This window comes from Arvicola amphibius, chromosome 9 (genome assembly GCF_903992535.2).
Source record: "Arvicola amphibius chromosome 9, mArvAmp1.2, whole genome shotgun sequence".
NCBI classification, from domain to species: Eukaryota; Metazoa; Chordata; class Mammalia; order Rodentia; family Cricetidae; genus Arvicola; species Arvicola amphibius.
Window position 1 is genome coordinate 40,987,208 of NC_052055.2, and position 27,280 is coordinate 41,014,487.

The window sequence follows — 27,280 nt, forward strand, 5'->3', positions numbered from 1 at the left end:
GGGAGGTGGTGGCACATGCCTTTAATCCCGGTACTCGGGAGGCAGAGTTAGGCAGAGCTCTGTGAGTTCAAGGCCAGCCTGGTCTACAAGAGCTAGTTCCAGGACAGGATCCAAAGCTACAGAGAAACCCTGTCTCAAAAAACCAGAGAGAAGGGGGGGGAGGGAGGGAGAGAGAGAGAGAGAGAGAGAGAGAGAGAGAGAGAGAGAGAGAGAGAGAGAGAGAGAGTCAAAGAAGGAGGCAATAGACCCCAGGACAGAAAAGAACCCCCGGATTCGTGAACACAGAAGGGAAATTTGAATCTCTTCTGCTGCTAGACTGGGAGATAAAGAAGCCACCAGGTTGAGGAGCTGGAGGTACCCAGGAACACCGCTGGGCAGAGCTTTTGCTCGGGGCCTTGGCATCTTGCCTCTCCACCTGACTATGCTGTCACCATCTCACCAGCCTTAGGCACACCAGGGCCGGGCCCCTGTTGGGAGGCAAGCCTGGCATCTCCAGGAAGTAGAAAACGCAGAAAAGAGAATCAGGTCCAAATGTCACTCTGGAAAACGAAGGACCAGAAGGTGCTATACATCTTCCATGTGGGGTGGGATTTGAAGCTGGCATCTGGGTACTGCCACCAAATTCTTTCACTGAGCCCCAACCCCTTGGCCCCAAGTTCACAATACCACTACTTAATGAGAGAACAGTTAAACAGCTTTATTGGTGACCTAAGGGAGCTGAGGTCTCCGATCCATCCCTCACTCCCCAAGGTGTCAACTGCAAAGCCTTCTCCAGGAGGAAGGCCAGTCACATGATCCGTGAGAGCTCCTGGCACAGAGTCAGATCTCCGCTCCTAATTAAAAAAATTCCAAATCCTGATTTCTGAGTCAGCAAAGTCAGAGGCTAGAGTCTGGTGAGCTCCTGTGGGGGCCCAAGAGGCTGGCCAAGCTGTTCAGCAACCACCTGCAGAGTTGTGGTGGCAGAGGTCCAAAGGCCACAGGAAACTGTCCCAAGGTTAGTTTCCAAGAGGGCCCCGGCTCTGGCAGGGCATGGAAATTGGCCCTGCAAATGCACTTTGGGTATGATGTGGTCACATCGCCAAGCAGCCTCGGGAGGACAGAACCCTGCCATGTCTTTGGCATGCCAAAGCTCCACGGTCCAGGCTCAGTGGGACTGTCATAGCCTGTCATTCTTAGGTCCTCACGGGATATAGGTACCACATCACAACCCCCGAAGGATTGATGATCACAGTGAAGTTGGTTTCACTCTTGAGGCCGCTGATAACATCCCCTGTGAAGACATTCTGGCCCTATATTGGGGAGGTGTAGATCATTATTGAGGCTAACACAAGAACAGCAATACAGAGACCCGCTCCCCACAAGACCTAGAAGCCTGTACGTGCTAGGCTTCCAAGTACACCCCATAGGAGTGAGAATTTCCCACTCATTTATTAGCAAGGCTCACAGATGTTTAAGCAGACTACAGAAAAGCCCCACCCTGTGGAAAACTCTAAATACAATGATGCGAAAGCTGACCAGGGAGTGAGGACCAGCTGGGGATGTCAAGGGTGCCCATTCATACCCAGCAGCTCCACCTACGTGGTTGGAACAACAGTGCAGACAGCACCAGTCAGCCCTTGAGGCCTCCCGCTGCCCTCCACCCCAGGCTCTTTCTAGGGCTCTAAGGCATAGGGGACACCATGTATGAGTCAGGACCGCCTGGATCCCAGCGGAGACAGGGCACTCACCTCATACTCTTTGGATTCGGGGAAGTTCAGTTCCAAGAGGGAGGAATGGAAGCGGTAAGGCATGTCTGTCCTGCGGCTGAAGAAGACCAGGGCACTCGCCCCATTAGACAGAGGCCGCTTGAACACCTCAATTTGGGATTTACTCTAGGCATAAAAGAGAACCACTGGCTGGAGTCTCATGTTCGGTTTGGTCCTGCCATCCCTGCCTCCCAGGCCCTTCCCCACAGGCTCTCTCTTTAACCCCAGCCCACGGCTCTGTCACAGACTTGAGGACAATGTAACATCACAGCCATTTAGCACTTAGACTTTTCTCTCCCCTCCTCCCTGACTCAGCAGATGCTAACTACTTCCGTTCCAGGCCCTGCACAGAATCCCAAGAGGTGCAGACACGAAGATCTGAGGGCACACCGTATGAGCACTGCCAAGACCATTCCAGGGCTGCAGCTGGGGACACTACTAGGAGAGGACAATGAACACTGATTGGGGAAAGGTGTGCAGCTGGCCTCAGGTAGAGAGCACTTCATTATCCAGAACAGTCCTCAGGCACAGCTTCACCATTGGCACCTCTGGCAGGGACTAGTTATCTCCTTGGGACATCACTAATTTGGCCAGTGCCTTCTGCTTTTGTTTGTTTGCTTGTTTTGTTTTCCGAGATAAGGTTTCTCTATATAACAGTCCTGGCTGTCCTGGAACTCACTTTGTAGATCAGGCTGACCTCGAACTCACAGAATCTACCTGCCTTTGCCTCCCGAGAGCTGGGATTAAAGGTGTGCATTACTACCTTTTAAGATTTATTATTATATGTGTGAATGTTTTTACTGCATGCATGTGATGCCTAAGGCCAGAAAAGGGTGCCAGATTCCTGGAATTGGAGTTACACACACGATACACATTCTGGGAATTGAACCTTGAGTCCTCTGGAAGAGGGGTAAGTATTCTTAACTACGGAGCCATCTTTCCACTGCCAACTTTTATTAGCTATTAACGTGTGTGTGTCTGTGTGTGTGTGTTGTGTGTACATCAGAGAACACATGGAAATCTGAGAACTTGTGGCATTTGGTTCTCTCCTTCCATTTTGTAGATCTCAGGACTGAATCCATCAGAGTCTGCAGCTTTAACAGCTGAGCCACCCTGCTGGTTTTCTACAAGTCCCTTCTATAGTTTGATATATTTCTTTTCATTAGAGGCAGGGATTTATGCACAGAACAAAGGCTTTGGGGAATTTGTATTGAATTCAAGTACAAATGTGTGGCCTTGGGAAAAAGTTGCTTAAATTCGGGAAGTTCCAATTTCAATAAATCAGAGTTACAGAGAAAATGTGTGCAGGACGCTCAGCCCTCAGTGGTGCTCAATAAACAGTAGACACTGGCAGGAGCAGCAGTATACAGTAGACACTGGCAGGAGCAACAGTATACAGTAGACACTGACAGTAACAATAGTATACAGTAGACACTGATAGTAGCAACAGTATACAGTAGACACTGGCAGGAGCAACAGTATACAGTAGACACTGGCAGGAGCAACAGTATACAGTAGACACTGGCAGGAGCAACAGTATACAGTAGACACTGATAGTAGCAACAGTATACAGCAGACACTGGTGGTAGCAACAGTATACAGTAGACACTGGCAGTAGTAGCAGTATACAGTAGACACTGACAGTAGCAACAGTATACCGTAGACACTGATAGTAGCAACAGTATACAGCAGACACTGGCAGTAGAAACAGTATACAGTAGACACTGACAGTAGCAAACAGTTTACAGTAGACACTGACAGTAGCAACAGTATACCGTAGACACTGATAGTAGAAACAGTATACAGTAGATACTAGCAGTAGCAACAGTGTATCTGGCTAAACCATTCTTCAAACTGGAAAAAAGTCCTCATTTTCTCCAGGAGATCACCTGTATGAAGCTGCTGTGACTCACTGATCCCCTGTGCTCCTATCATGTATCCCCACCTAGACTTAGGAAGTGTCCTGCTCTGACCCAGACAAGAGGAAGGCAGAGGCAGACGGATCTCTGTGAGTTCGAGACCAGCCTGGTTTACAAGAGCTAGTTCCAGGACAGGCTCCAAAGCCACAGAGAAACCCTGTCTCGAAAAATTAAAAAAAAAACAAAAAAACAGTACTCTGACCCAGACAAGAAGCCAGCAGCTCCACGCAGCATCCCCAAATTCATGCTGCCAGGACGGAGACCCAGGGCCAGCTCCCATGCTCTCAGGGGAGCCCAGCTCCTTAAGCCTCCTCTTCTCACCCCCATTCCAGTACCTTGAAGATCCTACGTCCCTGGATGCCTAAGGGGTCCTGATTGATTTTGATCATGAGTGGATTCTGAAGAATGTCTATGTTCTGGGGGGAAATGGTGCGCAGGTCTGTGGACATGAAGAGGGGGGCTGCCAGCACTGTCCACAGGGCCATCTGGGCCCGGGACTCCTCAAAGCTCAGGCCGAAGTTCCCGATGAGCAGCTGGGGACAGAGGAAAGGAGCAATCAATGTGGGCCTCCTCAGGGAGGTGGGCCTCCTCAGGGAGGTGGGCACCAGGGCCTTGGTCAAACATGTGGCCAAGGCAAGAGCAGACAGGGACTGGGGAGAAGGCTGCATGGCTTAGCACACACAGCCGAGCCACATCCCATCTAGCATCAGCTTCTTTCATTCAGAGGAGGTGATGGTCTTTTTGAGCTGCTCAGATGATACAATGGGTCTCTGCATTATATTATAGTGACATAGTAAGACCCCATCTAAAAGAAAAGAGAGAAAGAAACCAAGGGACTGGAACTGCCCAGATGAAGCCGAGAGCTGGAGCAGGAGCTCCAAGGCAGGTGAGTTCCTGCCTCATCATCGTCACTGACTGGTGATGCTTCCTGAAAGCATCTGTGGACGTCACCAGGGCTATGATTGAGATCCGAATGACTGGAAGCAGGATGCAGGCTGTGTGTTGGGGGCAGGGGGACACTGGAGACTTTGCAGGGTGAGAGGGCACAGCAAAGGAACCAGAGGCAGAGAGGGAAGGGGACAGAAGAGCACAGGAAGCCGAATGGATGCTGCAGATGGGTGCTCAGTGCTCTCTGAGACAGCAGAATGTCCTGGGAGGTGCTTAACAATGATGTGAAAGAGGGGGACAAGGAGGGGTTTAGAAGACCCTAACACACCCAATCCAGGGACATAGTTTAGTGTTAATCTAGGCCCTACCTAGAACAGTGGTTCTCAATCTGTGGGTCGCCACTCCTGGTGGGGTTTACCCGTCAGGTATTTACAACTCATAACAGTAGCAAAATTACAGTTATGAAGTAGCAGTGAAATAAATTTTATGGTTGGGGTCACCACAACATGAGGAACCCTATGAAAGGGTCGAAACATTAGGAAGGTTGGGAACCACTGCCCTATAGGAGTGCACTGGGGGTTAGGCTGCAGGGACTGGAGGGATGGCAAGAAGGGCGGGGCTAGAGACCTCCCCCTTCCATGCAGTTACCATGTCCGGGTCATTCCAGTGTCCAGGACCCGCCATTGGTTGCAGTATGTCTTGATGTTTCACAAACCAGTCCAGAATGGAGAGCACGCTCTTCCAGGAGTCCTGGATATCGTCATAGTTACGCCAAAGATTGCAGATGCTGGCAATCAGAGTGTAGTTCACCTGGATGGTGGGAAAGGTAGGAGCTAACACATGTCACCCTGATGCCCAGGGGCCATCTGCCAGCTGGGGAAGCTAGCAGACGGAGACAGAGGATTAGTCCTCAGGGGTGTGTGGTCTGGGAAGGTGACCCCATCTAGAGGCTGCCCAGGCCTTCCCTCCATATAGGGGGTGTGCCCATCACCCTCCCCACCATGTGCCAGGTACACAGTGTGCATTTCTTCAGTGACAGTGCCACCACTTGCCTCCTTCAGGTTTGAAGGTCTGAGCCCTTCCGAGGCTCTGCCTGGCCTCAATAGCCTTCTGGGTCTTCCGGCCCATGGGGACCCACCCGGGATTCTGATCGCTTGCTGAACGTTGTGCCTGTGCCTTGCTTGCCTGCCTTGGATGCTAACACCAACAACCTACCTGATGAGCTGCCTGAGGCTTCCTCTATGGTTCAGGGACCTGGTGGTCTCTAGACACCTAGAAATAGGTGTGCTGGCTAACTATGACGAGAGCAACTCTGACTATGGGGGCAGCCTGCCTTTGGCCTGGCACATAGGAGGTGACAGGGCCTGGGAGAGAGAAGCTGTGGCAGGCAGGTACATGGAATGGCTTACCTTGGGGGGTAGGCCCCCTTCATAGGCTGGCCAGCTGCAAGAAAAGGCGATGGGGCGGCCTGTGGCATTCAGGGCAGCAGACATCTTGGGATACCCTGCAGAAACCCCAATTTGGCGACTGAGCAGGCATAGGGGACAGTCTAGGAAGTGCCTACTTGTACCTAAAGATTTACTTCCTGGGTGCCAAGGAGGAAGCTATGTAGCTACAGTGCCATTGCATCTTTAGAGGGCCGGGAAGCGGCAAGCAGGGGTAAGGAATTTGGGAAAACTACCGCCGCAGGGTACAGGCAGACTGAGACCCACAGCTGCTGCCCTCTCTCCAGATGATGATCGAGCCAGGCATGAACTCACCCTGTGCATGCTCTTTGGCAGTAGAGAAGCAGCCGTCCAGCTTCAGCATGTCAATCTTCCATTCAGCGAAGGTTTCGGCATCCAGCTCCACTTTGTCCAGAGTGGTACCAGGGTAACCCATGCAGGTCATTTTGCCCAAGTCCTCATAGATGCCTAGCTTCAGACCCAGAGAATGGGCCTGCGGGGTTGAAGAGACAATGGTAGATCAAGTGAGACCCTCTTCATAGTCATATCTTGACAGAGACCATTAAAACCTTCAACAGCCCCTCAGGTACCAACATGGCCCCTGATCTCGGGTATCTGCATGGTCTTCGATAGTAACGGGAGCCTTGGACATCGGCACAGATCCTGGCTGCAGTAGGGCCATGGACCTAGACATAGCCTTCATGCAGCTTTGGCCTGGGCATCACCATGGCATTGAGATGATGGTGTACCAGAAACCAGAGGCCTTGAGCCACACCAGTGATTGGCTGCAATGAACATTTGCTGGTGAAGCTAATAGACAAAAGGATGTGTTACATGACACACCTAGGCCCCCAGTGCCACCAGGATGGATGAAGAGGTGTTGGAGAGGCAGGAAAGGAGAAGCAAAGAGGTTTTTGGTGTTGTTGGTTTCTGTTTTGTTTTACTTGGTTTGTTTTGTTCTTATTTTTGTTTGTTTGCTTGCTTACTGTATTGTTTTCTTTGGCAAGGAAGTACTCCAGGGGTGAAGGGAAAATATGGGGGACCGGGAGGTGAGCAGAATTGGGGTGCATGATGTAAAACTCTCAAAGAACCAATAAATAAGTTAAATTAAAAAACAAAATCAATCAACCAACCAACCAAACAAACAAAACCCCTCACTGGCTCCTAGGGCTGGGGATGTAGCTCAGCTGGCAGAGAGTTTGCCTATCATCCACGACGCCCCGGGTTCTAGTCCCATGCACTGCATATAAACCATGCATAGTGGCAAGCACCTAAAATCCCAGAGCATCAAGCATTTTGTTTGCTTGAGACAGGGCCCCTCGATGTAGCCCTGGCTGCCCTGGAACTCTCTGCATAGACCAGGCTGACCTTGAACTTAGATCTGCCTGCTTCTAGAGCACAGGATTAAAGATGTGTACCACCACACCCAGTTGGCACCAGAAGTTTAAGGTTATCCTCAGCTACAGTGTTGGAGGTCATCCTGGGCTATGCGAGTCCCTCTCTCAATGAAATACAGTGGGAACCCTCAGTGGCTCCAGCTGACTGAAAGACAAGTCCCAGCTGGCTGGTTTCTGCCAGCTTAGGCCATTTTCCTCCAGCTCTCTTGCCTTGAGGCCTTTTACTGCCCCAGACGCCTCACCTCTGGGATCAGTTCAACCCAATGCCTCCTCCAGGGATCTTTTTGCTAAGGTCCCTTTCTAGCTCTCACCGCATTAGGTCAAAAGCAGGTGTTTGTTTTTTCCAGCTTCCATCGTTACACGGAGTTCTCAACAGAGACATTGCTAATGAGCCCCAGGCACAAGGGAGGAAGAGAGGTATGGCCTTCATACTAAGGGGCAGGGCTGGACTGGGACTTACATAGTCAGCGAGGAAGGCAATCCCATGAGGGAAGCGCTTGGGATCAGGCAGCAGGCGGCCTTTGGCATCACGCCCACCAATCCAGCAGTCATCGATGTTGAGGTACACATAACCAAGGTCCCGCCATCCATCCTGGGCCAGCCGGTCAGCCATCTCCATGAAGAGCCGTTCACTAGCAAGGGATAGAAGGATGGTGTTGCTCAGTAGTTCAGGCTGTCCTGCATTCCTGCTCTTTCCTCTGCTCTGAGTGTGAATTCTGGCTATAAAAGTCATACCTCTAGCCTTTAATCCCAGCACTCGGGAGGCAGAGGCAAGTGGAACTCTGTGAGGTCCAGGACAGCCAGGACTGTTGTTACACAGAGAAACCCTGTCTCAAAAAAACAAAAACAAACAAACAAAATCATACCTCTAGCTGGGCAGTGGTGGCGCACGCCTTTAATCGGAGCAGTAGAGAGGCAGAGACAGGCAGATCTCTGTGAGCTCCAGGCTAGCCTGGTCTACAAGAGCTAGTTCCAGGACAACCAGGACTGTTACACAGAGAAAACCTGTCTTGAAAAAACAATCATACCTCTAGCTGGGCAGTGGTGGCATGTACCTTTTAATCTCAGCACTTGGGAAGCAGAGGCAGGCTCTGAGTTCAAGGCCAGCCTGGTCTACAAAGTGAGTTCCAGGACAGTCAGGGCTACAAAGAGAAACCCTGTCACACAAAGCCAAAAGGAAAAAAAAATCATGCTTTTGCTATCAGCTGAGGACTAGACCAGATAACAAGAGTAAATGACCTTCCAGGATTGTGTCAGGGTGGGGCAAAAGGGGTGGTCTGGCCCCCAGGCCAAGGGAAGCACAGGGGCCTGCTTGGTCTTTTATCTCTTTTCAGTTACCTTAGGGGCCAGGTCCACCTCTGGACCCTATCCACTGAGGCCCCACTGAGGCTCCACTGAGGCCCCGCATAGGTCACGGGGTTAGGTATCAGTCTGTAGTCTCCCTCGGCTTGGCAATTCCAACCTTGCACTTTGTGCTGGTGAGTGTCTCCCATCCCCATTTTGCTGCCCTGGGTGTCCACATCTTACTCACCTGATGCAGTTCTTTGGGTCCTGGTCACAATCGATGTTACAGCGGAAACGTTCCCAGGCCAGCCAGCCCATGGGTGGCGTTCGCAGGAGCCCATTCTCCAGCATCAGTACCTGGGTCACCAGGGCCAGTAAGAGCACTGAGGGGAAGGCGGACAGTGACTTGTATGTAAGTGGCTCCCACAGCCTCTCACCCTCATCATCACCTCAGCCCCCCATGTCCCCCTCAGTCATTAATTCCCTTTATGCAGCCCAGTGGGAACTGAGACTACCCAGTTCAGGTTAGAGTTGGCTCAGTCTGCACCTGCGGCTGTGGGGAAGGTGCACGGGGCACGACAATATGTTAAAAAAGCTGGGCAACCCACTCACTGTTGGCACAGCCTGGGAATCAACAGAACTGACCCCTGAAGTCATGTCCTTGATATATGTGAAACGAGATCCCTCTCTCCCTCCCTACACAGAAGTGGCAGTACACTGTGGACAGACTCTAGATTGCTGAGGCCTCGGGGGCTCTTTGCTCTCTCCACCTCAGAAAGCCGCAGAAGGGCCTAAGGAGGTTGGTCAGGATGGACTCATACCCAGCTGCTCACCTACATGAGCCCTCTCCTCTTGGATTTCAGTTTCCTTACATGTAAGTGACTGTACCCACTTTACGGGGTTGCTGTGTCAGGCTGCTACCCGGTAAGATAGGGCCTCTACACAGGAGCAAGACTGAGAAAGGAAGTGCTTCTCTTTGGAGGGGAAATGATTCCTGGCTGGGGAGCATCTCCTTGCTTTTCCTGGCCCAGCTCCAAGAAGAAGAGAGGAAGTGTTCTCCCCACATACTCACATCAAGAAAGAGAAATAAGTATTTGGCAGAGTCCTGGTTCCCCTTCCACAGTTCCTCCCGGAAAGCCACCCCAGTAGGTTGTGGGTACCTGTCTTTTGCAGCATCGCCTCGGAGTCAATTATCAGGACCCAACTGAATCTTCCCTGCTCCAATCAGCTTTATATGTTGAACTGTGGAAGATAACATGTTAAATATCGTACTGGGCATAGCGTTGCATGCCTTTATTTTTAATCCCGGCACTGGGAGGTAGAGGCAGGAGGATCTCTGTGAGCTCCAGGCCAGCCTAGTCTACACAGCGAGTTTCAGGCCAACCAGAGTTACATAGGGAGATCCTGATTCAAAAAGGAGATGTTATTGCCGGGTGTTGAGGCGCACACCCCTTAATCCCAGCACTCTGCGAGTTTCAGGATAACCTTGTCTACATAGTGAGTTCTAGGACAGTTGTGGTACCAAGTCGCTTTCATTACAGACGCTCCTTCCCCTGCCATCACTACCCCGAGTCTGGGCTCATTCCTTTAGAACTACACGGAGTCTAGGACATCGTCCTTTTGCCAGACTAGTGCTCGAAAGCGGCGGCGACTGGTTCCAGGAAGCCCAGGAAGAAGAGAGACGTTGGGCCCTACCAGTTTCCGGATCCTCGTGCGGAGTCCGGGTTCTCGGCCTCGGTCCTCAAAGATCCCAGGTCCAGAGTACTCCTTGATCTCCTAGGTCCACCTTCTCGGTCGCTCAAACTGTGCGTTTAGCCTCAGGAGCCCCCAGCTGCCGCCTCCACGTACCTATAGCGACCCGGGAGGCGGGGCATCGCGGGGCAACCCTTCCGGAGCAACCAATCAGAATCCCCTAGCAACGCCGTGCCCTCCCTCTATGCTCCAGCGCCCAGCCTCCATAAGCACCGCCCATTTAAGCTCGCGTTCTGCGCGCTCCTGAGGCGCGCCCTCGTGGAATCGGCGCCGGGACCCTGGGCGCGTTCCGGCTCGCAGCGAGTCTGCCTGATCTCCTCCGTGCACCGCCCCAGGGGCGCGGGTGATGGTCCGCACTGCTCGCGCTCAGTAAGTGGAGGTGCAGTGAATTTCTACTGATAGCCAAAGGAAACAGCCCAGAAACTTGGTCTTTAACCGCTAAAAACGGTAGTGAAGAGGCTGGATGGGAATTCAGCCCTTGAAAGGTTAGGAGGCTGTCCCCTCCATCTGACACCCAAGGGATTGTTCGCCCATCCACTTCCCAAATTCATTCATCCATTCAATTATTTATTGAACATATGCTGGTGCCAAATGCTATTTCTGAATGCCTTGGCCCTGATGGTAGTCATAATCGGCCCCTAACGGAATAGTACCGTCTTCCACATCCCAGGTAATGGCAAACGTACTTCTCTGTGCCACCATCCAATGCTCAGTACGCTCTTCCTTCTTTTTTCCTCAGCCTTCATATGTAATTCTCCACCCATCCTGTGCTCTCTACCTTCGAACTTCACCTCATCACACTGTAAGCCTGGGCTCATCGCATATGGTCTGCCTGGTTCACAGAAGTCCCTCAGTGACCTTCTGCTTCCATCTAAGGAGACTTTCTCCACAGCAGACAAGGCAAACCTTGAAAACGCAGCTCTGTGGGCTGGAGAGATGGCTCAGTGCTTAGCAGCACTCTTTGCTTTTGCAGAGGACAGGGGTTCAGTGTCTAGATTCACGTGGTGGCTCAACAACTATCACTACCCCAGTTCTAAGGGATCTGACACCGTCTTCTGAACTCCGAGGCATGCATATGGTGCACACATACATACATGCAGGCAAAACTCCCAGACACATAAAATAACCTAAATAGAACCCAACCCAACCCTGGTCATTCCTCTCTCAGTTTGGAGAAATGGCTTTCCTAAGCCTCACCCTCTGCCTTTTGATCCTGTTTCCTACAGTTATCTTCCTCATTGCTCTGCTTGTGGCTCTTCAAACACAGTAACTCAGGGGCCTTTGGAACTAGCAGTTAGTTCTCTCTGATGATACCCTCATTTCCCTTAATTATTTGTCAAAGTGAGGTCTACTCCGACCATTTAAACCTCAAGCTCCCCACCATGAGAAGCTCACGCTCCATTTCCCCGGATGATTTTCACCTTGTAACATATTTACTCCAGGTGATACTTTTAATTGAAGAAAAGTTGGTAAATAACAACAATAACAAACACCGCACCCCACAAAAACCACCCAGCACAACTCAAAGCAGGGTGTAGCTACTCCTCTCTTTCTCTACATTGTGAGGTCAGGGAGGGGACCTCAGAGCTGACCTAAATGTCAAGGAGTTCTGAGGCTAGTGATGGGGGTTGGGTGAGAAGGAAGGGCTCTCTGGGCTTCAGGAACTGCAGAAAAGAGGTTGAGGTGGGAACCCACAAGCTCCTGGGCAGGCGTTTGAACGCATTTGCCCTTGGCTTCTGGGAGTCCTGCCTGCCTTAGTTCTATCCTGCAGTCTTCCCTTAAGCGTTTGGATGGACAAACTCCAGGTAGAGCTTTGGGACCACAAGTGAACTGCAGACCCTCACTGGCGGGTGAGAGAAGCCGTAATGGCCAATTTCTAGAGGCAGAGATGGGGCTGACCCAAGGATTTGGTTGCAGGCTCTGTAGGAGCTCGCCTTATGAAGCGCCCCATCCGATGAATTGCCCGGCTTGGCTCTGCCAGCGTGGGGTGGGACTGGCTGGGCGGTAAGGGGGAACTTTTGGGGAAAAAAAACTGTCTATTTCTCTCTCCTTTGGTGGTGGGCTGGAGGCCTGCGGGTAGCCTGACGTTGGGCTTGGGGTTCGAGGTCATCCATCACCGACAAGTCCTGTGGCTCAGGCGGGTCCTCACCGCCCAGGTCCTCAGTTTCCCTCCGGTGTGCGTGCCGAGGCGACTTTGCAGATCCCGAGGCCTGGTGTGTACTGGGCGGGGAGAGACCGGGGCGGTAACACGAGCCTCCCGGGCGGGGTCTCCTGGCTCCCGCGGCCACGTCTGCGGCCCGGGCGGAGGCGCGGGGTCCGGAGCAGAGAGAGGTCGCAAAGCACCCGACGAGCCAGGCTCAGGCTCTGGAGGTGAGTGCGGGTCGGGCGGGCTCCGGGAGGAGGTGACCTGGAGGGCGTGGCTGAAGAGCCCGGGCGGGATCCAGGGATCCAGGCACCCATAGGGCCGCCCCAGGGAGAGGCCTCATCTTTAGGCGCTCGTGGGCTCGGTCCCTCCGTGGGGCCCACGAAGGGCTGCGGCTAGAAGGGCCTTCCTCTTTTCCGGGCCTGCTTGCTTCTCTTTGGAGCCCTTCTTCCCCTCCCGCATCCTTGCTTCAATTTCATCACTACTTGATGAATTCATTATTTAATTGTATTTGCTTACTGCGTGTCTCTCCTACCGCAAAGTAGATTTCAGAAGGACAGGGGCATAGTTTTGTCCCCCGATGTGTTCTTACGAATTCAGCAAGTCTGCACGGGGCTGATTATTGGTGGTCACTGGACAATCAAGCTTATAGACACCCTGCAGATGGGGACAGTGAAGAGTGAAAACATTGACAGAGGGAGGCGACGTGGACAGAGCCAGAAAATGGAGGGTTGCTGGCCAGTCGACCTTAGAACAAGCCGCTTTGGGTGCAGCAATGATCACGAGAGATTTTTGTGGTGATGTTCCCACAAGTGCTAAAAGGGAAAGCCTTGGCAGGCACTTAATTGACCTACCTAGCCTCAGGGGGTCCATAATTACAGTCAAAAGGCAGTGGGCTAAGACACAGAGGGAAGTTCAGTAGCCCTGGGGGGGGGGGGGGGGGGTGGGGCATTGAAACCAGGAGACAGGGCTTTCTGCAAGAGGCTGCCCTTTCACTGGGCCCTAAAGTTAGAACACAATTGTCACATTTCTTGAGAGCTGTTTTGCAGGCTCTGTGGGAACCATGTGGCTGAGCAGTGCGGTTAGATAAGAGGCCACCCTGTCCCCTCTTTAGGCTCTTCTGATAAGTGTGTCACCAACAAGACCCCACCAAGAAGGTGTGAGACCATATACTGCTTCTCCTTCATTATGACTCTTGCGGGTTGAGCTGCCATAGGAACCTTGGAGCACCAGAATTTGGTGGGTGTTTTCAGTACCTCCAGTGCCACTGGAGTTTAACAGAGCAGGTCCCCTTTGACCCACTGCTGGCTGCCCCTTCCCCTGACTCCATCTGGCTCTGAAATCACAGGTTCTTATTAAGGTGGGCTGGGCACCACTGAGAGAGGCTGGTAGGGGCCCAGGAAGGTCACGGGATTCTGAGCATGGCAGCAGGCCTGCAGTCCTAGGACTGGGGAGGTGGAAACAGTTGGATACATAGTGAGTTGGAGAGCAACCTGGGCTACATGAGACCCTATCTTTTAAAAAACAAGCAAACAGAAAACCACCATATCAATGTCCTGCCATTCTTGTTCTTCTGATACCATTGTCTTTTCTGTTACAGTTTTTTGATAATCCAGTTTGTGTGTGTGTGTGGTCCTTTCATGACCTTTGAAAAGAACAGCAAGGAAGACGAGTCAGTGTCCTTCACAGATGAAGTCTGAGAGCTGCAGGGACACAGTAGCAGCCACAGGACTGGGCTGGAGGTCTTCTGAGCTTGGGTCCTTTCCTCCAGGGGCTACCATCTCTACCTCAGCGTTCTTGTGGGAGCCATGAAGCTGAACAAGAGGAGCGTGACCCACTATGCCCTGAGTGACTCTCCAGCAGATCACACTGGCTTCCTTCGTACTTGGGGGGGACCAGGGACAGCACCTACTTCCAGTGGTGCTGGCCGAAGATACTGGTTTGTGCTCAAGGGCAACCTGCTATTCTCTTTTGAGAATAGAGAAAGCCGGGCCCCTCTGAGCCTGGTGGTGTTGGAGGGCTGCACGGTGGAGCTGGCCGAGGCTCCTGTGCCTGAGGAATTTGCCTTCGCCATTCGCTTTGATGCCCCTGGAGTGCACCCGCACCTGCTGGCAGCAGATGGGCAGGTTGCCCAGGAGGCCTGGGTAAAGGCACTATCCCGAGCCAGCTTTGGCTACATGAGACTTGTAGTTCGAGAACTGGAGAGCCAGTTGCAGGATGCCCGTCAGAGCCTGGCCTTGCATCGCTGTGTGTCCCAGAAGTCTGTTGCCAGCTGCAGTAAGCCTCGGACTCCTGACCGCTCAGCTCCAGGCCCTGAGAATGGCTACTTTCTCCCTAGGGACCGAAATTCCAATGGTTCTGTGGAAGAAAGGGGGAGCAGGCCAATGGGTCGGGATTTGACTGAATGGGAGTTACAGGGCCCTGCCAGCCTCCTCCTAAGCAGGGGACAGAGCCCTGTGTCCCCTGAGACCTCCTGCTTCTCTACCCTGCATGACTGGTATGGGAAGGAGATCATGGAGCTAAGGCGAGGATGGCAGCAGAGGGCCAAGGGGAGCCAGCCAGAGAGCAAGCAACAGGACAGGCCCTGAGTCCCGGCACTTTGCACTGTGACCCTGGCCTGCTGGCCAGGATGCCAGGGTCAGTACTTCAGGAGTTAAATGTTTACTCATTTCTCAGATTGCTGTGTGTGTGTGTGTATGTGTGTGTGTGTGTGTGTTTGTGTGTGTGTGTCCCCCTCCTGCTCTGTAGACTTTCTCCAACTTGCAATCCTCCCCTCTGCCTGGAGTGAACTGAGGAATCCTGACTTCCAACCTGTGTCCTGAGGCCTAGAAAGGCCGGGTGGCTGATGGGAACATACTGTAATGTCAGAAGGGGCCGTGCCCCCTGCCCCTGCCGGACACTCTAGCTGTAATTTCCAACATAAGAAGTCTTGGGCATCTGAATGCCAGTGGTGCCAGCAGACGTTGCCCGAGGACTGACATCGACATGGTTTGTGCAGGGCTCTCTGTAGGAGAGGCTCTTCCGGTGCTAAGGGGGATTTTTCTCCCCCGCCACCTTGTCAGTGCCCAGTGCTGGCCATGGCCCTGGGAGAGGCAGGCAGCCTTTATCTAGGAGCGGCCCTTCCTGATCTGCTGTCCACGGCTTGTCTGCCAAGAACCCTCGTGGCTACTTTCTCCTGTATCATGCCAAGTGTTGTTTTCTTCTAAGAGGACAAATGGCTGGGTCTACAGAGCCAGAAGCCAGGCCCATCTGTCCCTTTATGTATGTGCGGTGACGGTGACTGTGGGAAAATGTGGGGCTTGATAGAGCTATACCTCTTTCCCCAACAAAACTGCCTCTTCCTGACCACCCTGCTTTCCCTGTCTGGGGACTTGGGGCAACCTGACCCAGATCCACCCAGGCCTAAAGGCCAGTCTTTGGCCTCCAGGAGACTTGAGTTTCATGGTCTCCTTGGCCAGGGCCAGGTCCTGTGTTGCCAGGCATGGTTCTCAGCCTGCCTATAGCGTCATAGCCATCTGCCCTTGATTGTACACACAGTACTACGCCTTTGCTAACGTTGTTAGTGTTCATTCTTCAGTTTGGTTTTTGGAGACCAGGTCTCACTTTGTAGCCTCTACAGGCCTGGAACTCATTCTTAGCTTTGCAAGCACTGGGATTATAGTTATGAATCACCACACCCTGTTTGGTTTTGTTTGCTTTGTAGCCCTTCTTGGTTCTCGGGAAGGCCTGCCCTTTAGGTTTTTGTTTTCTTAGAACAGTAAAGTTTGCAGGGTGTGGTCGCAAAGGAGTAGAGAAGGATCAGGAGTTCAAGGCCATCTAAGGTTTTTGACTAGCTACACGCGAGACCCTTTCAGAAAAAAATTATTCATTTTGGTTATTATAACCCGTGTTTACAAATGAAGAGTCGGAGCTGCGAAGCCAGAGTCCGAACCTAGCGACTGAGTGAGTCCGGGAACCTGTCCTGCTGGTGCAACCTCCACCGGTACAGTTCTGCTCTTGCTTGTTCCCTCGCCCTATGGGAAGCCTTCTGCTCACTGCACCTGTTGTTCGAGTGTTCACAGACGCTATGGGCTCTTGTTAACTTTTTATTGTTAAAGTTTCTTTTTATAAATTCAAATACCAAGTAAAGTTTTTCATTACACATTTCGGTTCCTTACTTAATACAAGTCTTTCACAGGCCAAGGTCACTAACACCTTTACAAAGGGAGCTCCAAACGGACGGCCCCGCCCTCCGGAGCACGGGAGGGGCGTCGTTGTACTCCTGACGTCACCACGTAGGGCGGGTACCCGGGGCTTTCCCACGGCGACAGGAACGCGGGTACTGCGCAGGCGTAAAAGCTGTGCGTCCGTACTCGAGAGTCTCGCGAGGCTTGGAGGCGGGTTTTCTGCGAGAAGGCCAAACTGGGTGTGCGGGGTGTGGACCCCTGCGAGGGGCGGAGCAGGAGATGGCGTCCTCGGCGGCTGGCCGGCTGGCCCGGATAGCAATCCGACCAGGGGCTCTCTGGAGCGGGCCGAGCGGGAGGAGAGGTGGCGATGTCTCCGTCGTACCGGGTAGCTCAGGCCGCAGCCTGGTACCATCGAGGTCAGTCGTCGTCACTCGTAGCGGAGCCATCTTGCCCAAGCCGGTGAAAGTGAGTCTAACGAGGCGGGGCGAAGGGATCGAGGCCAGTCACTGGGGGAGTGTGTGTGGTCTGTGTTGATTGACAGGCTTAGAGGCCAATCATAGTATTGGCACGGACTGGGCTGTGAACCTAGGACCCCAATTTGCGCTGTTGGGTTGCTAACTTTGACAGGTGGAGGAAAAATGCTTAAAACCAGTGCTAAGCTGGATTCCTGGACACAAGCTGGAAGGCAAGCAGCGGAACGTGCACTGTCTTGTCTTGAGGGACTCAATGACCCATTCTCTAGGGCTAGAAGAAGAGATTTGTGTCAATTTATACAAATCACGCAATCTCTATCTCAGAGGTGATGAGATTAAACAAACCTGAAGAAATAAGAAGGGAATGCGGAAGTAATATTCTTAGCAAAAAAAGAAAAAAAGCAAAAAGAAAAAAAGAAATGAAGGAAAAAGGACGTGAAGAAGCAGGCCCTTCTATCCTGAGAAGTGTGCAGAGAATCTTGCAGAAAGGTTTTTACAGATGAATCAGGACCGAGCCGGCGTCCGAAGCTGGTGGCAGAGTTAGGTCTTGACAGCGAGGACCACGTCCTGTTTTTTTCCACCACTGAACGCTGTCACTTGCCCTCAGTGCTCTTAAAGAAAATGGAAAGTCTCTGATACGAAAGGTGTGCCTTTGTCTGGGGGGCTGTGTAGAGGCGAAGAGTTAACGAAATCTTTTGTAGTCTGACCCGTACTAACAGTTGACCAGTCGGAATTCACAGCAAGAAGCAGGAAGCTTTAGCTGTTTTATAAAAAGGCACAGCTAGGGGAACCAGAAAGCAAACACTCGTGAAATGCCGCCTGCTTCCCTCCAGTCCATACTGTCTTTTCATAGTTTTAAAGTTTAATGTGCTGCAGTTTCTCAGGCAGCAGGCACCAGTTACTGAAGAGAGAACTGCCTTTCACTGCACATCTTCTTAAATTCATTTTTTAATGTGTCTGGCTGTTTTACCCGCGTGTATGTCTGTGCAGCACTTAATGCCAGATGCCCGCAGAGGCCGGAAGTGGGCGTGGTGTTCCAGGGAACTGGAGTTATTTCCTTATGAGAATTGATGTGGGTGCTGAGAACCAAACCCAGGTCCTCCGGAAGAGGAGCCAGCTCTTAAGTGCTGAGCCATCTCTCGAGCCCCTGAAACTCACTTTGTTGTGTGTAGAGCTGACCACAGTCTAGCCATGCTGGTCTCTCACTCAGTTGTTTATGGTTTTTGCAAGGAATTAGCAGGTGGTGCCCTAATTTTTAGTGGCTTATTTTCCTACATTTAGTTTAGCTTTATGCTTTTCTTTCTGGCGTCCGTTTTGATGGCCACCAAACTCACTGCCTTTTTGTTGCTCTGAATTTTTCCAAAGACTTTAAAACCCAGCTGGCGTCTGGATCTGGGGTCACTGGAGGAAATGCTCCTGAGGGCCAGGGCTTGAGGTGCAGCCACTGGTCTCCAGGGCTCACAGCACTTCTCTCTCCGCAGATGTCCTTTGGTCTTCTCCGTGTGTTCTCCATTGTGATCCCCTTTCTCTATGTTGGGACACTCATTAGCAAGAACTTTGCTGCTCTTCTTGAGGAGCATGACATTTTTGTTCCAGAGGATGATGACGATGACGATTAACAGGTAAGACTTGCCTTTTTCCTCATTGGACAGGAACAAGAAGTAGGGTGGAGCTTCTGGTCATGATGCAGTCTGGCCTGTAGCAGCACAGCTACGCTCAAGGCAGAAGGCTCATTGAGTTCACCCACTTGAGACGTCTGTCTTTTTCTTACGTTGGATGGGGTAATTTGACTGAGAGAGTCACTGTTAATCTCTGCCAATAGGTTAAGATCCTAGCTAGCCTTTCAGTTGCCCTTGATGTACCTTCATCCAGTCAGCTGACATTTTCTTGATGATTTAATATGCTTTACACTTTATACAAGTCATGTAGCCTCTGCCTCAGAAGTGGAGGGGTAAACCAGTGAATCCTGAGGCGGGTAAAGGGAAAGTAGAAATAAGAGACAAGTAAAAAGGGAATATGGGGAAGGGGAGGGGCACTCAGTCCTGAGAAGTGTGCAAGGAATTTTGAAAAATTTTTTTTTTTTTAATTTTTGAGACAGGGTTTCTCTGTAGCTTTGGTGCCTGTCCTGGAACTAGCTCTTGTAGACCAGGCTGGCCTTGAAATCACAGAGATCCGCCTGCCTCTGCCTCCTGAGTGCTGGAATTGAAGGCATGTGCTACCAACACCTGGACCTTTTAAAATAATGTCTTTATTTTATGTACATTGGTGTTTTACCTGTGTATATGTCTGTGTGAGGGTGTCAGATCCCCTGGAAATATAGACAACCGTGAGCTGCCATGTGGATGTTGGGAATTGAACCTGGGTCCTCTGGAAGAGCTGCCCGTGTTCTTAACCACTGAGCCGTCTCTCCAGCCGCGGAATCTTGAATTTTTACAGATGAATCAGGACAGCTGTGAAATTGGTGTCTGAGGTTAATGGCAAAGTTAGGTCCTGGTGTCTAGGATTCTTAACCAACTTAGTGAGGCCAACAGCTTCTGACTGAAATTTAGACCCTGGCAAAGGGGTGGGAGACATAGCTCAGCTGATAGCCCTGGCAGAGGAGCGAGGTTCTATTCCCAGCACCCACTTGGGCAGCTCACAGCCGCCTGTAACTCCAGCTCCAGGGGATCCAACACCCACAACATGCTAAATACGCATATAAATACAGTTTTTAAAAGGCAACTAGCAAATCCTCACTGCTCTCAGGTTTTTGAGTTAGCTCACTATGTAGTTCTGGCTGTCCTAGAACTCATATATATATAGAGAGCAGGATGACTTCAAATTCAGAAATCGGCCAGCCTCTGCCTTCTGAATGCTAGGATTAAAGATGTGTACCCTGTTACTGCACCAGCCTAGCCAGTATCCTGCTTGCAAACCCTTGTTGCAGGGCTCCCAGTACTCTTCCCATTTAGCTTTCCCATGTTGATTTCCTGTGCTATAATGTATGCTGCATGGCTATAGACTGTCACAGGCAGACACTCCTGTCTCTCTGCCTGACATTCTTATTGTGATCTGGTCATACCTCCTATGGCATTTTTCTCTTCCGTATTCCCAGCTACAGGAGGAAGTAACCTTGAGAGGGCCATGTCTTCTGTGGTCATCCCAGAGTGGGCTCTCTGAGGAGTCATCATTTTATTCTTCTAATATTTACTTATATGCCTTATGCCTATGTGTCTATGTGTATGAATACAGTACTCATGGAGGCCAGAGACTGTTAGATCTCTTGGAGCTGGAGTTACAGGTAGCTGAGAGCCATTTTTTTTTTTTTTTTTTTTTTATGGAACTGAACTCTGGTCCTCTGCCAGATTCAGTACGGGCTCTGATAGGCTGAGTCACTTCTTGAGTTACCTGCATTCTTATCAGTATTAGTCCACTAATTAGTCTCCAAGTATTAGTCCACTGTTGTACCACTCTGTCTTAACTCCACCCATTCTTCCTTGTCTTTGCTACAGCTCCCTTTATCTCCTATTTGATTTTTTTTTTTTTTTTGGTTTTTCGAGACAGGGTTTCCCTGTAGTTTCTAGTGTCTGTCCTGGAACTAGCTCTTGTAGACCAGGCTGGCCTTGAACTCAGAGATCCGCCTGCCTCTACCTCCCGAGTGCTGGGATTAAAGGCGTGCGCCACCACCGCCCGGCCCTTTATCTCCTATTTGAAAGTGACTGTTCGGGCGGTGGTGGCGCAAGCCTTTAATCCCAGCACTCGGGAGGCAGAGGCAGGCGGATCTCTGTGAGTTCGAGACCAGCCTGGTCTACAAGAGCTAGTTCCAGGACAGGCTCCAAAGCTACAGAGAAACCCTGTCTCGAAAAACCAAAAAAAAAAAAAAAAAAAAAAAAAAAAAAAAAAAAGTGACTGTTGCTAAAGCCTGGTGTGGCATCACAAGCTTTTGTGATCCTGGTACCCAGGAAGTAGAAGCAGAGCTCAAGGATAGCCTGGGCAACAGGAGCCCTTATCTCAGAAAGCAGAAGAGAAATGCCTTGGGTATTTCTAGTGGCACACACCAGTAATCCCAGCACTGGAGAGGTAGAGGCAGGGACAAGTTCAAGATTATCCTTGGCTACAGTGAGTTTGAGACTACCCTGGACTACATGAGACTGTGTGTGCTTTATTATTTAAAGTGACTCATGCTTGCCTTTCTTACAGGACATGGAGAAGTACAGAAAGGAGAAAGCACTAATAGACGAAGTGGTCGCACGCTCAGCTCCTTCCCTATTGGCAGAAGGGTCAGAGAAAGCCAGCCCTCAGCCTCACCTCCTTATGGTTTGTGACAACAGCCCAGAATCCTGTTTCTGGGAGCTTCCCTCAAATGTGTTGTCCACAGAGCACTGGAAGCTATGAGTGACATAATAAACAAGAGCCGTGTGTGACTGAAAGGCTGCTCCCGTGTCTCACTCCCAGCAGGCTCAGTTGCACTTTGTCGTCTCTTCTGTGTTCAGGAAACATCTTATTAAAAGCCAGGATATCCAGGCTGTTACACAACCACAGACATCATCAGGGAGGACCAAGAACTTTTTCTCCTTTACTTATTTTTAACTGTGTATCTGTTTATGGGTGCCCCTGGAGGCCAAAGGCATATGATCCTCCTGGAACTGGAGTTAAAGATGATTATGAGTTGTCTCAAGTGGGTTCTGGGAACCAACTCTGGTCCTCTGCAAAACCAGCAAGTGCTCTTAACCAATGAGCCATCTTCCATCCCCTTAACCCCCATCCTGAGACTTAAATTTTCTGTTTACTTTATAAATCTTCCCTCAGAGCCACTTAAGCTAACTGTAGCCTTAAGCCTAGAGGGGTTGCCACTTGCCAAACGTGGAGTTTTGATACTTCTTAATAGTTAGAATGTTTTGTAAAACTTGGGCTTCTGGGTGTGGGGTCACTCAGTAAGTATGTCTAAAGACTGAGTACCTTTCGCCAGCATTCAGGACTGTTCAGGGAAGGAGGCAGAAGCAAGAACATTGGTAGTTCAAGGTTATCCGTGGCTATAGAGTGAGTATGGGGCTATCCTTGGCTACATGAGATCCTGTTTGAATAAAGTGCAGAAGTACTAGGATGAGTCTGTTTTTTGTTTGCATTGAATGATTGTGCGCCTGCACAATGAGTAGGAAGTTAATTTCATTTTAAAGATCAGTGCTTCTAAGTAGAAGGTCTAGGCCTTGAGCAGCCATTTTCCAGGGCAAAATAGATCATCTTGTCAGTCCTACTGCTGCCCCCATAGTGTGGGCTCTGTTCCCTCTGACAGGAAGAGCCTTAACACCAAGATCCCAATCTTAGAAGTACAACTATAATAACTAAGTGCATGCATAGTAAGCACAACTACAGTAACAGACTCACTCAGCTTCATAGCTATGGGGACAGAGTCTGGACAGATGAGAAGCCTTATCCCTCCCTGCTTCCTCATGCAAGGATCCTATACAGCTGACAGCAAGCGCCACACTCCAGGAAAAGGGAATAAACATGGCATGTACACCAAAGACACACATACTTATGCAAGTGAGAGACCACAGGAAATGGGTTCACCAGTGCAAGTTTATCACAAACAACCATCAAATAATGAGTTTATTTATACTCTAAAATAATTAAATATTAACATGCACCTTATGGGTCATGGCCAATATAAAACTTGGACAGGAAGTCCTTTGGCCTCGGTGTTTCTGTTTCGTGGAAAAACCGCATAATGTGTGTCCGCTGTTTCCACACGTGGATGGTTTCCTGGAGCTCCATCTTCCCCTGTGCACGTGAATGGAAGGTAGTCAGTTCAAGCCATCAAATGAAGAGCACAACACTCAAGTTCAGTACTCTGGTATGGACTTGCTAATGACCCTGGGTAAGTAAATCTTCTAAGGCGAGTTTCTGCATTTGGAGGGTGGTGGGACTCAATGACCTGCCGCTTTTCAAAGAGAAGTAACTAACAGGTTCCCAGGACTGCACAACACAATTGGTTTAACGTCATGTTTCTATGTAACAGTTCTGTGGTATTTCCTGGTTTGCCATGAGCTACTGCTGATGGACCATGACTGGCCTGAGAAACACAAGGCCATAGTTTGACCTCATTTGTACCATCCCCGAAGCCATCCTGCTTCCCTCTTCTGGTGGTTGGCATACAGGTGAGACAGCGACTTCCAGGGGTGGGGTGGCATCTTTCCTGCTTCCCTTTTTTTTTTTTTTTTTAGTTTTTTGAGACAGAGTTTCTCTGTAGCTTTCGAGCTGTCCTGGAACTAGCTCTTGTAGACTAGGCTGGCCTTGAACTCACAGAGATCCACCTGCCTCTGCCCTGCTTTCCATTGTTAAAATGTCACAAAATGCGAGGCCCTGGTGGACTTCCCCTTCAGCAATCTCACAAGCTTATTTGGGGGTTGAGGTAAGAGGCTGTCTGATTCCAACCCAGGCTACATAGTGAGTGTTTCAAAAGTGGAGACCTCCATGCCTTTAATTCTGGCACTTGGGAGGCAGAGGCAGAGGCAGACAGATCTCAGGGCCAAGCCAGGTCTACACAGTAAGACCCTGGCTTTAAAAATAAAAGAAATGGTGACCTCCAGTTGAACTAGGAAACAGCAATAGTTGCTAAGTCAAGAGCTGTCTCCCTGCCCCCCTTTCTTTTAGGTGGGGAGGGGAATTTGAAACAGGATTTCTCTGTGTAGCCCTGGCTGGCCTCAAATTCACAGAGACTGCCTACCTCTGCCTCCTGAGTGCTGGGATTAAAGGTGTGCGCCCCCACCCAGCAGCAACTGGTTTTTAATGAAGGTAGTATTCACTTGAAGACTCAGAAGCACAAGACAAGCTGGCGGATCTTTTAAGTTCATCAGAGAGGGTTAGTTACCTTAATGACCAGGAGATCAACCACTCTGGGGTCGGTGACATGAGCATTCTTCATGAACATTTCTCGGACTTTATCCCGTCCCTGTTTCACGGTGATGTCCAACTGGAATAACTGCACTAAAGAGAAAACATGATGACTCTGTAGAAATTAGACCATTTAAACATGTTTTTAGATGCCTATTATCAGTGGATGTCCACTGAAGAAGAGGCTCCCACATAGCCCAACCCTCAGCCTGGACACAGGTCATGCTAAATTGCCTGGAGCTCAATGCTGTTGACGTGACCTCCAAGAAGCTGGGAGTACAGATATGCCCATGTGCTTTTTGTGCGTGTGGGAATGAGTTAGGATAGAATCTAGGGCCTTTCACATGCTAGGCGAGGGCCCTATCATTGAGGACTATCCCTAGCATACTATTTTTATATGGAATAACCAGCACAATAAGATGCCAGAGTTGACATTTCAATAAGATAATGTAGTGTAACTACATGAATTTGAGCATTGAGAAATACTGCTAAGGGTTTGTGCAGGGACGGAAGGCTTTTTTCTCTGGAAGGAAAGGCTTGAGCTTTACGTCTCTAGGGCTTAATTGAGATTGATATTCAACTCTGTTATAGACTGCTGCCATCATGGAGCCATGAGCCACTTCACCATCCTCCAATATGATGGACTGAAATGGTAAAATAAACCTTTCTTTCCTTAAAAGGGGTGGTGGTGGCCTGAAGAGGTGGCTCAGTGTGTGTGTGTGTGTGTGTATGTATATACATATATAACTTTATATATAATACATATAAATTTAAAAATACTAAAATATATTTTAAAAGTCAGAATATTCAGCAGTCCACTACATCAGTGCCTAAAACAGCGGCACAAACTCAGTGACTGACCTTAATGTATTACTGAGTGGTAACATGCCTGTAAACCCAGCCTCTAAGTTGGAGGTTAGCCTAGGCCTGTATGGTACCACGGATAGACAGAAAGATATTGTTTCAAAAGAAAGAAAATCAGGTTTTAGCCACTTTCATCCTGACATGTGGCCTTTAGTAGCTCTGATGTCATCAAGCATACAAAAGGACTGTTAATTGTTAGATGGAAGGGCAGGCTGATGAGGCATACAAGGCTAAGAGAATATCAAGGGTTTACAGACATTACAGTTAAGGAGATCGGTATATTCGGTTAGTGAGGATATCTTGGGCTTTGGCCATTCTGCAACTAACCAGCAAGAGTGGCACACGCCTGCAATCCCAGCATTGGGAACTTAGGCTGGTGGATCAAAGGTCTGAGGGAAATCCTAACAAAAACAAAAACAAGCCCAGTGTGGTGGCACACAGAGGCAGATGGATCTCTATGAATTTAAGGCTTGTCTAGTCCAGCAAGTTCCAGGCCAATCAAGGACACACAGTGAGACCCTGTCCCAGAAAAACAAAACAACAAAAAGTCACAAAAAACAAAAATACCACAAAAGAAGGTACCCCCCCAAAGTCATAATAATATCTGAAAAACATTAATTAGGGACAGCTGTGTTTAAATCAAGTTTGAGTCTTTCATTATGCTCAAATTCAGTGATCTTGGAAACGGTAAACACTACAAATTTAGGCTCTCAGAGAGTAGCTGAGGGATTTCAGAAAAAAAAAAAACAAAAAAAAAACAAAAAAAAAAACAAACAAACAAATGGCCAGCACACTAAACAAATGCACACTGACACAGAACCTGGATTTTAGAATCTCACTTTTGTGAAGCATCAGACCTAGAGAGACCAAGTGCTCTCAAGTAAACATGGGTCTCAGGTAGGTTTTGCTCGTTCACTCCAGTCTGTTCTAAGAACTATGAGGAATCCCACCCCCATCAGTGCCTTCTTCCCCAAGGTTTATGCCAGTTACTATAGTAACCTATTTAATATAGTAACTCCCTAAAGAAGACAGTATTTCACAGATGAGCAAACAGTACAAATGGAAAGTCTTACCCAAGGTCACACACTGCTAATAAAGGGCAGAACCCGAGGAAAGTGTTGTTGCCTCTCTAGCTCTGAGGTGTGTCTGCCACTCACTAGAAAATGCCTTCCCCCTCAGATCAGCTGTGGTGGTCCATGTTAAATTCACGTCTACTCAACAAAAGGTGTCCCTGACATCTGAACTCTCGCCCCTTTTAAAATCCATCACAGGGACAGCACTGAGGGAGACATCAAGATAACAGTCCGCATTCAGGCTGAGCGATTCGCCGCCATCTCAGGGAAAAGAGGTGTTCTGTAGCAGTAGGGATGAGATTTCAAAATACTACAGCAAGCTGAGTTAGCCAAGCTAGGGAGACCTGAGAAGTCGTTAAACCTGGAGGCTGTCAAAGGCTCCAGGAAGCTACCGCATGGCCTTGGCCAAGTCGTTTCCCTCCTATGGTCCAGTTTGTTTTCCAGAATGGGGAATGGCTAACTGCCAAATCCGTCGCCAGTTTGGCTACAAAATCCAATGGGCATCTGGAACATGTCTGGAACTGTAAGCTGACCCTGGGTTCCAGAAGCTCCCGGGGCTAGCTCTGGACCCCGGCCCCGTCAATTTGTCTCTCGGAGTCCTCAGCTACAATCAAGAGTCACCTACAGTCCCTGCTCCCCGCTCCCAGGGGCTTGGTAAGAAATACAGGAACAAAAGCCACCAAAGCGGCTAGGTCGCTCGGAAGCTGTGTCCCGGTGTGGGGCACGTCTGCCTCGCGTGACCCTCTTCCCCCGAAATCCAGGAGTCTTCTGCCCTAGTCGGTGACCTCAGCTGGGCCGTGAGACCTTGGGCAGGTGCCTCAGGGCCGTGGACGCACCCCTGCCTCTCACCAGTGTTCGGCACCTCCCGATACCAAGCGCGGTAGAGCTCGCGCACCCTCCGCTTGGCCTCGTTCAGGTCGCGACTGAAAATAGGCTTCACCGCGGTGCTGGCCACGGCACTGGCCTGCCGCAAGCCGCTGGCCGCCATCTTGCCGAGGAAGCCCCGCCCCCTGGGCGCGCGCTTGCGCTGTGCTAGGTGACGCGTCGCCGCGCCTTCTACGGTGCGAGACGGCTGTGGATTGGCTGGAAGCCTCCCCGGAAGCCGGGCCTTGAGGAGGGAACTGGGATCGGCGCTTGGGCGGTCGATGTGGCGCCGAGGGCCTCCCGGAGCCAGCAGAGGGCGCAGCGTCCAGGCTTCCATCAGCGGTCTGAAGCGCGACGCCCAGGCCTGCCCAGAAGTTTGTTCTTCAGCCCCGCG

At 50.4% G+C, this 27,280-nt stretch overlaps 4 protein-coding genes across 12 annotated transcripts; 2 read left to right on the top strand and 2 right to left on the bottom strand.

Annotated features, from left to right (window-relative positions):
* Positions 1 to 672: 672 nt before the first annotated feature.
* On the bottom strand, positions 673 to 10,474 carry Naga (alpha-N-acetylgalactosaminidase). Its single transcript, XM_038343697.1, has 10 exons — positions 10,374 to 10,474; positions 9,839 to 9,920; positions 8,926 to 9,061; positions 7,855 to 8,026; positions 6,313 to 6,490; positions 5,962 to 6,056; positions 5,201 to 5,362; positions 4,000 to 4,197; positions 1,728 to 1,871; positions 673 to 1,289 (listed from the first exon to the last, which is right to left on the bottom strand). Exons 2-10 carry the CDS (start codon positions 9,852 to 9,854, stop codon positions 1,173 to 1,175), a joined length of 1,218 nt encoding a protein of 405 aa, XP_038199625.1. The 5' UTR covers positions 9,855 to 9,920; positions 10,374 to 10,474; the 3' UTR covers positions 673 to 1,172.
* Positions 10,475 to 10,688: 214 nt separating this feature from the next.
* On the top strand, positions 10,689 to 16,708 carry Pheta2 (PH domain containing endocytic trafficking adaptor 2). 9 transcript variants are annotated; one of them, XR_005286965.1, is made up of 5 exons: positions 10,689 to 10,799; positions 11,170 to 13,370; positions 13,688 to 13,812; positions 14,174 to 15,254; positions 15,291 to 16,708. XR_005286965.1 is itself a non-coding variant. In XM_038343597.1 (3 exons), exon 3 carries the CDS (start codon positions 14,382 to 14,384, stop codon positions 15,159 to 15,161), a length of 780 nt encoding a protein of 259 aa, XP_038199525.1. In that variant the 5' UTR covers positions 10,710 to 13,370; positions 13,688 to 13,812; positions 14,174 to 14,381; the 3' UTR covers positions 15,162 to 15,276. The 9 variants fall into 9 exon arrangements, 1 of the variants encoding a protein (XP_038199525.1); XR_005286966.1 differs by having other exon boundaries at positions 10,710 to 12,434; positions 12,587 to 13,370; XR_005286967.1 differs by having other exon boundaries at positions 10,713 to 10,799; positions 12,348 to 13,370.
* Positions 16,709 to 16,919: 211 nt separating this feature from the next.
* Smdt1 (single-pass membrane protein with aspartate rich tail 1) lies at positions 16,920 to 21,621 on the top strand. The gene is made up of 3 exons (XM_038343598.2): positions 16,920 to 17,204; positions 18,694 to 18,834; positions 21,392 to 21,621. The coding sequence occupies exons 1-2, from the start codon at positions 17,019 to 17,021 to the stop codon at positions 18,829 to 18,831; spliced, it is 324 nt and encodes a 107-aa protein (XP_038199526.1). The 5' UTR covers positions 16,920 to 17,018; the 3' UTR covers positions 18,832 to 18,834; positions 21,392 to 21,621.
* Positions 21,622 to 22,753: 1,132 nt separating this feature from the next.
* On the bottom strand, positions 22,754 to 27,047 carry Ndufa6 (NADH:ubiquinone oxidoreductase subunit A6). Its single transcript, XM_038342395.2, has 3 exons — positions 26,872 to 27,047; positions 24,063 to 24,178; positions 22,754 to 22,972 (listed from the first exon to the last, which is right to left on the bottom strand). The coding sequence occupies exons 1-3, from the start codon at positions 27,008 to 27,010 to the stop codon at positions 22,841 to 22,843; spliced, it is 387 nt and encodes a 128-aa protein (XP_038198323.1). The 5' UTR covers positions 27,011 to 27,047; the 3' UTR covers positions 22,754 to 22,840.
* Positions 27,048 to 27,280: the final 233 nt, after the last annotated feature.

Bases quoted from the DNA above. Each gene is read 5' to 3' on its own strand.
- Naga (XM_038343697.1), bottom strand. The intron at 1,872-3,999 runs GTACTGGAATGG...TTTTATGCCTAG, and splicing joins AGGGACGTAGGATCTTCAAG to AGTAAATCCCAAATTGAGGT. The intron at 1,290-1,727 runs GTGAGTGCCCTG...TCCCCAATATAG, and splicing joins CCGAATCCAAAGAGTATGAG to GGCCAGAATGTCTTCACAGG.
- Ndufa6 (XM_038342395.2), bottom strand. From the start codon at position 27,010: ATGGCGGCCAGCGGCTTGCGGCAGGCCAGTGCCGTGGCCAGCACCGCG. The intron at 24,179-26,871 runs GTGAGAGGCAGG...TTTTCTCTTTAG, and splicing joins TCGGGAGGTGCCGAACACTG to TGCAGTTATTCCAGTTGGAC. The intron at 22,973-24,062 runs GTAACTAACCCT...TCACGTGCACAG, and splicing joins TTGATCTCCTGGTCATTAAG to GGGAAGATGGAGCTCCAGGA.
- Pheta2 (XM_038343597.1), top strand. From the start codon at position 14,382: ATGAAGCTGAACAAGAGGAGCGTGACCCACTATGCCCTGAGTGACTCT.
- Smdt1 (XM_038343598.2), top strand. From the start codon at position 17,019: ATGGCGTCCTCGGCGGCTGGCCGGCTGGCCCGGATAGCAATCCGACCA. The intron at 17,205-18,693 runs GTGAGTCTAACG...CTCTCTCCGCAG, and splicing joins TCTTGCCCAAGCCGGTGAAA to ATGTCCTTTGGTCTTCTCCG.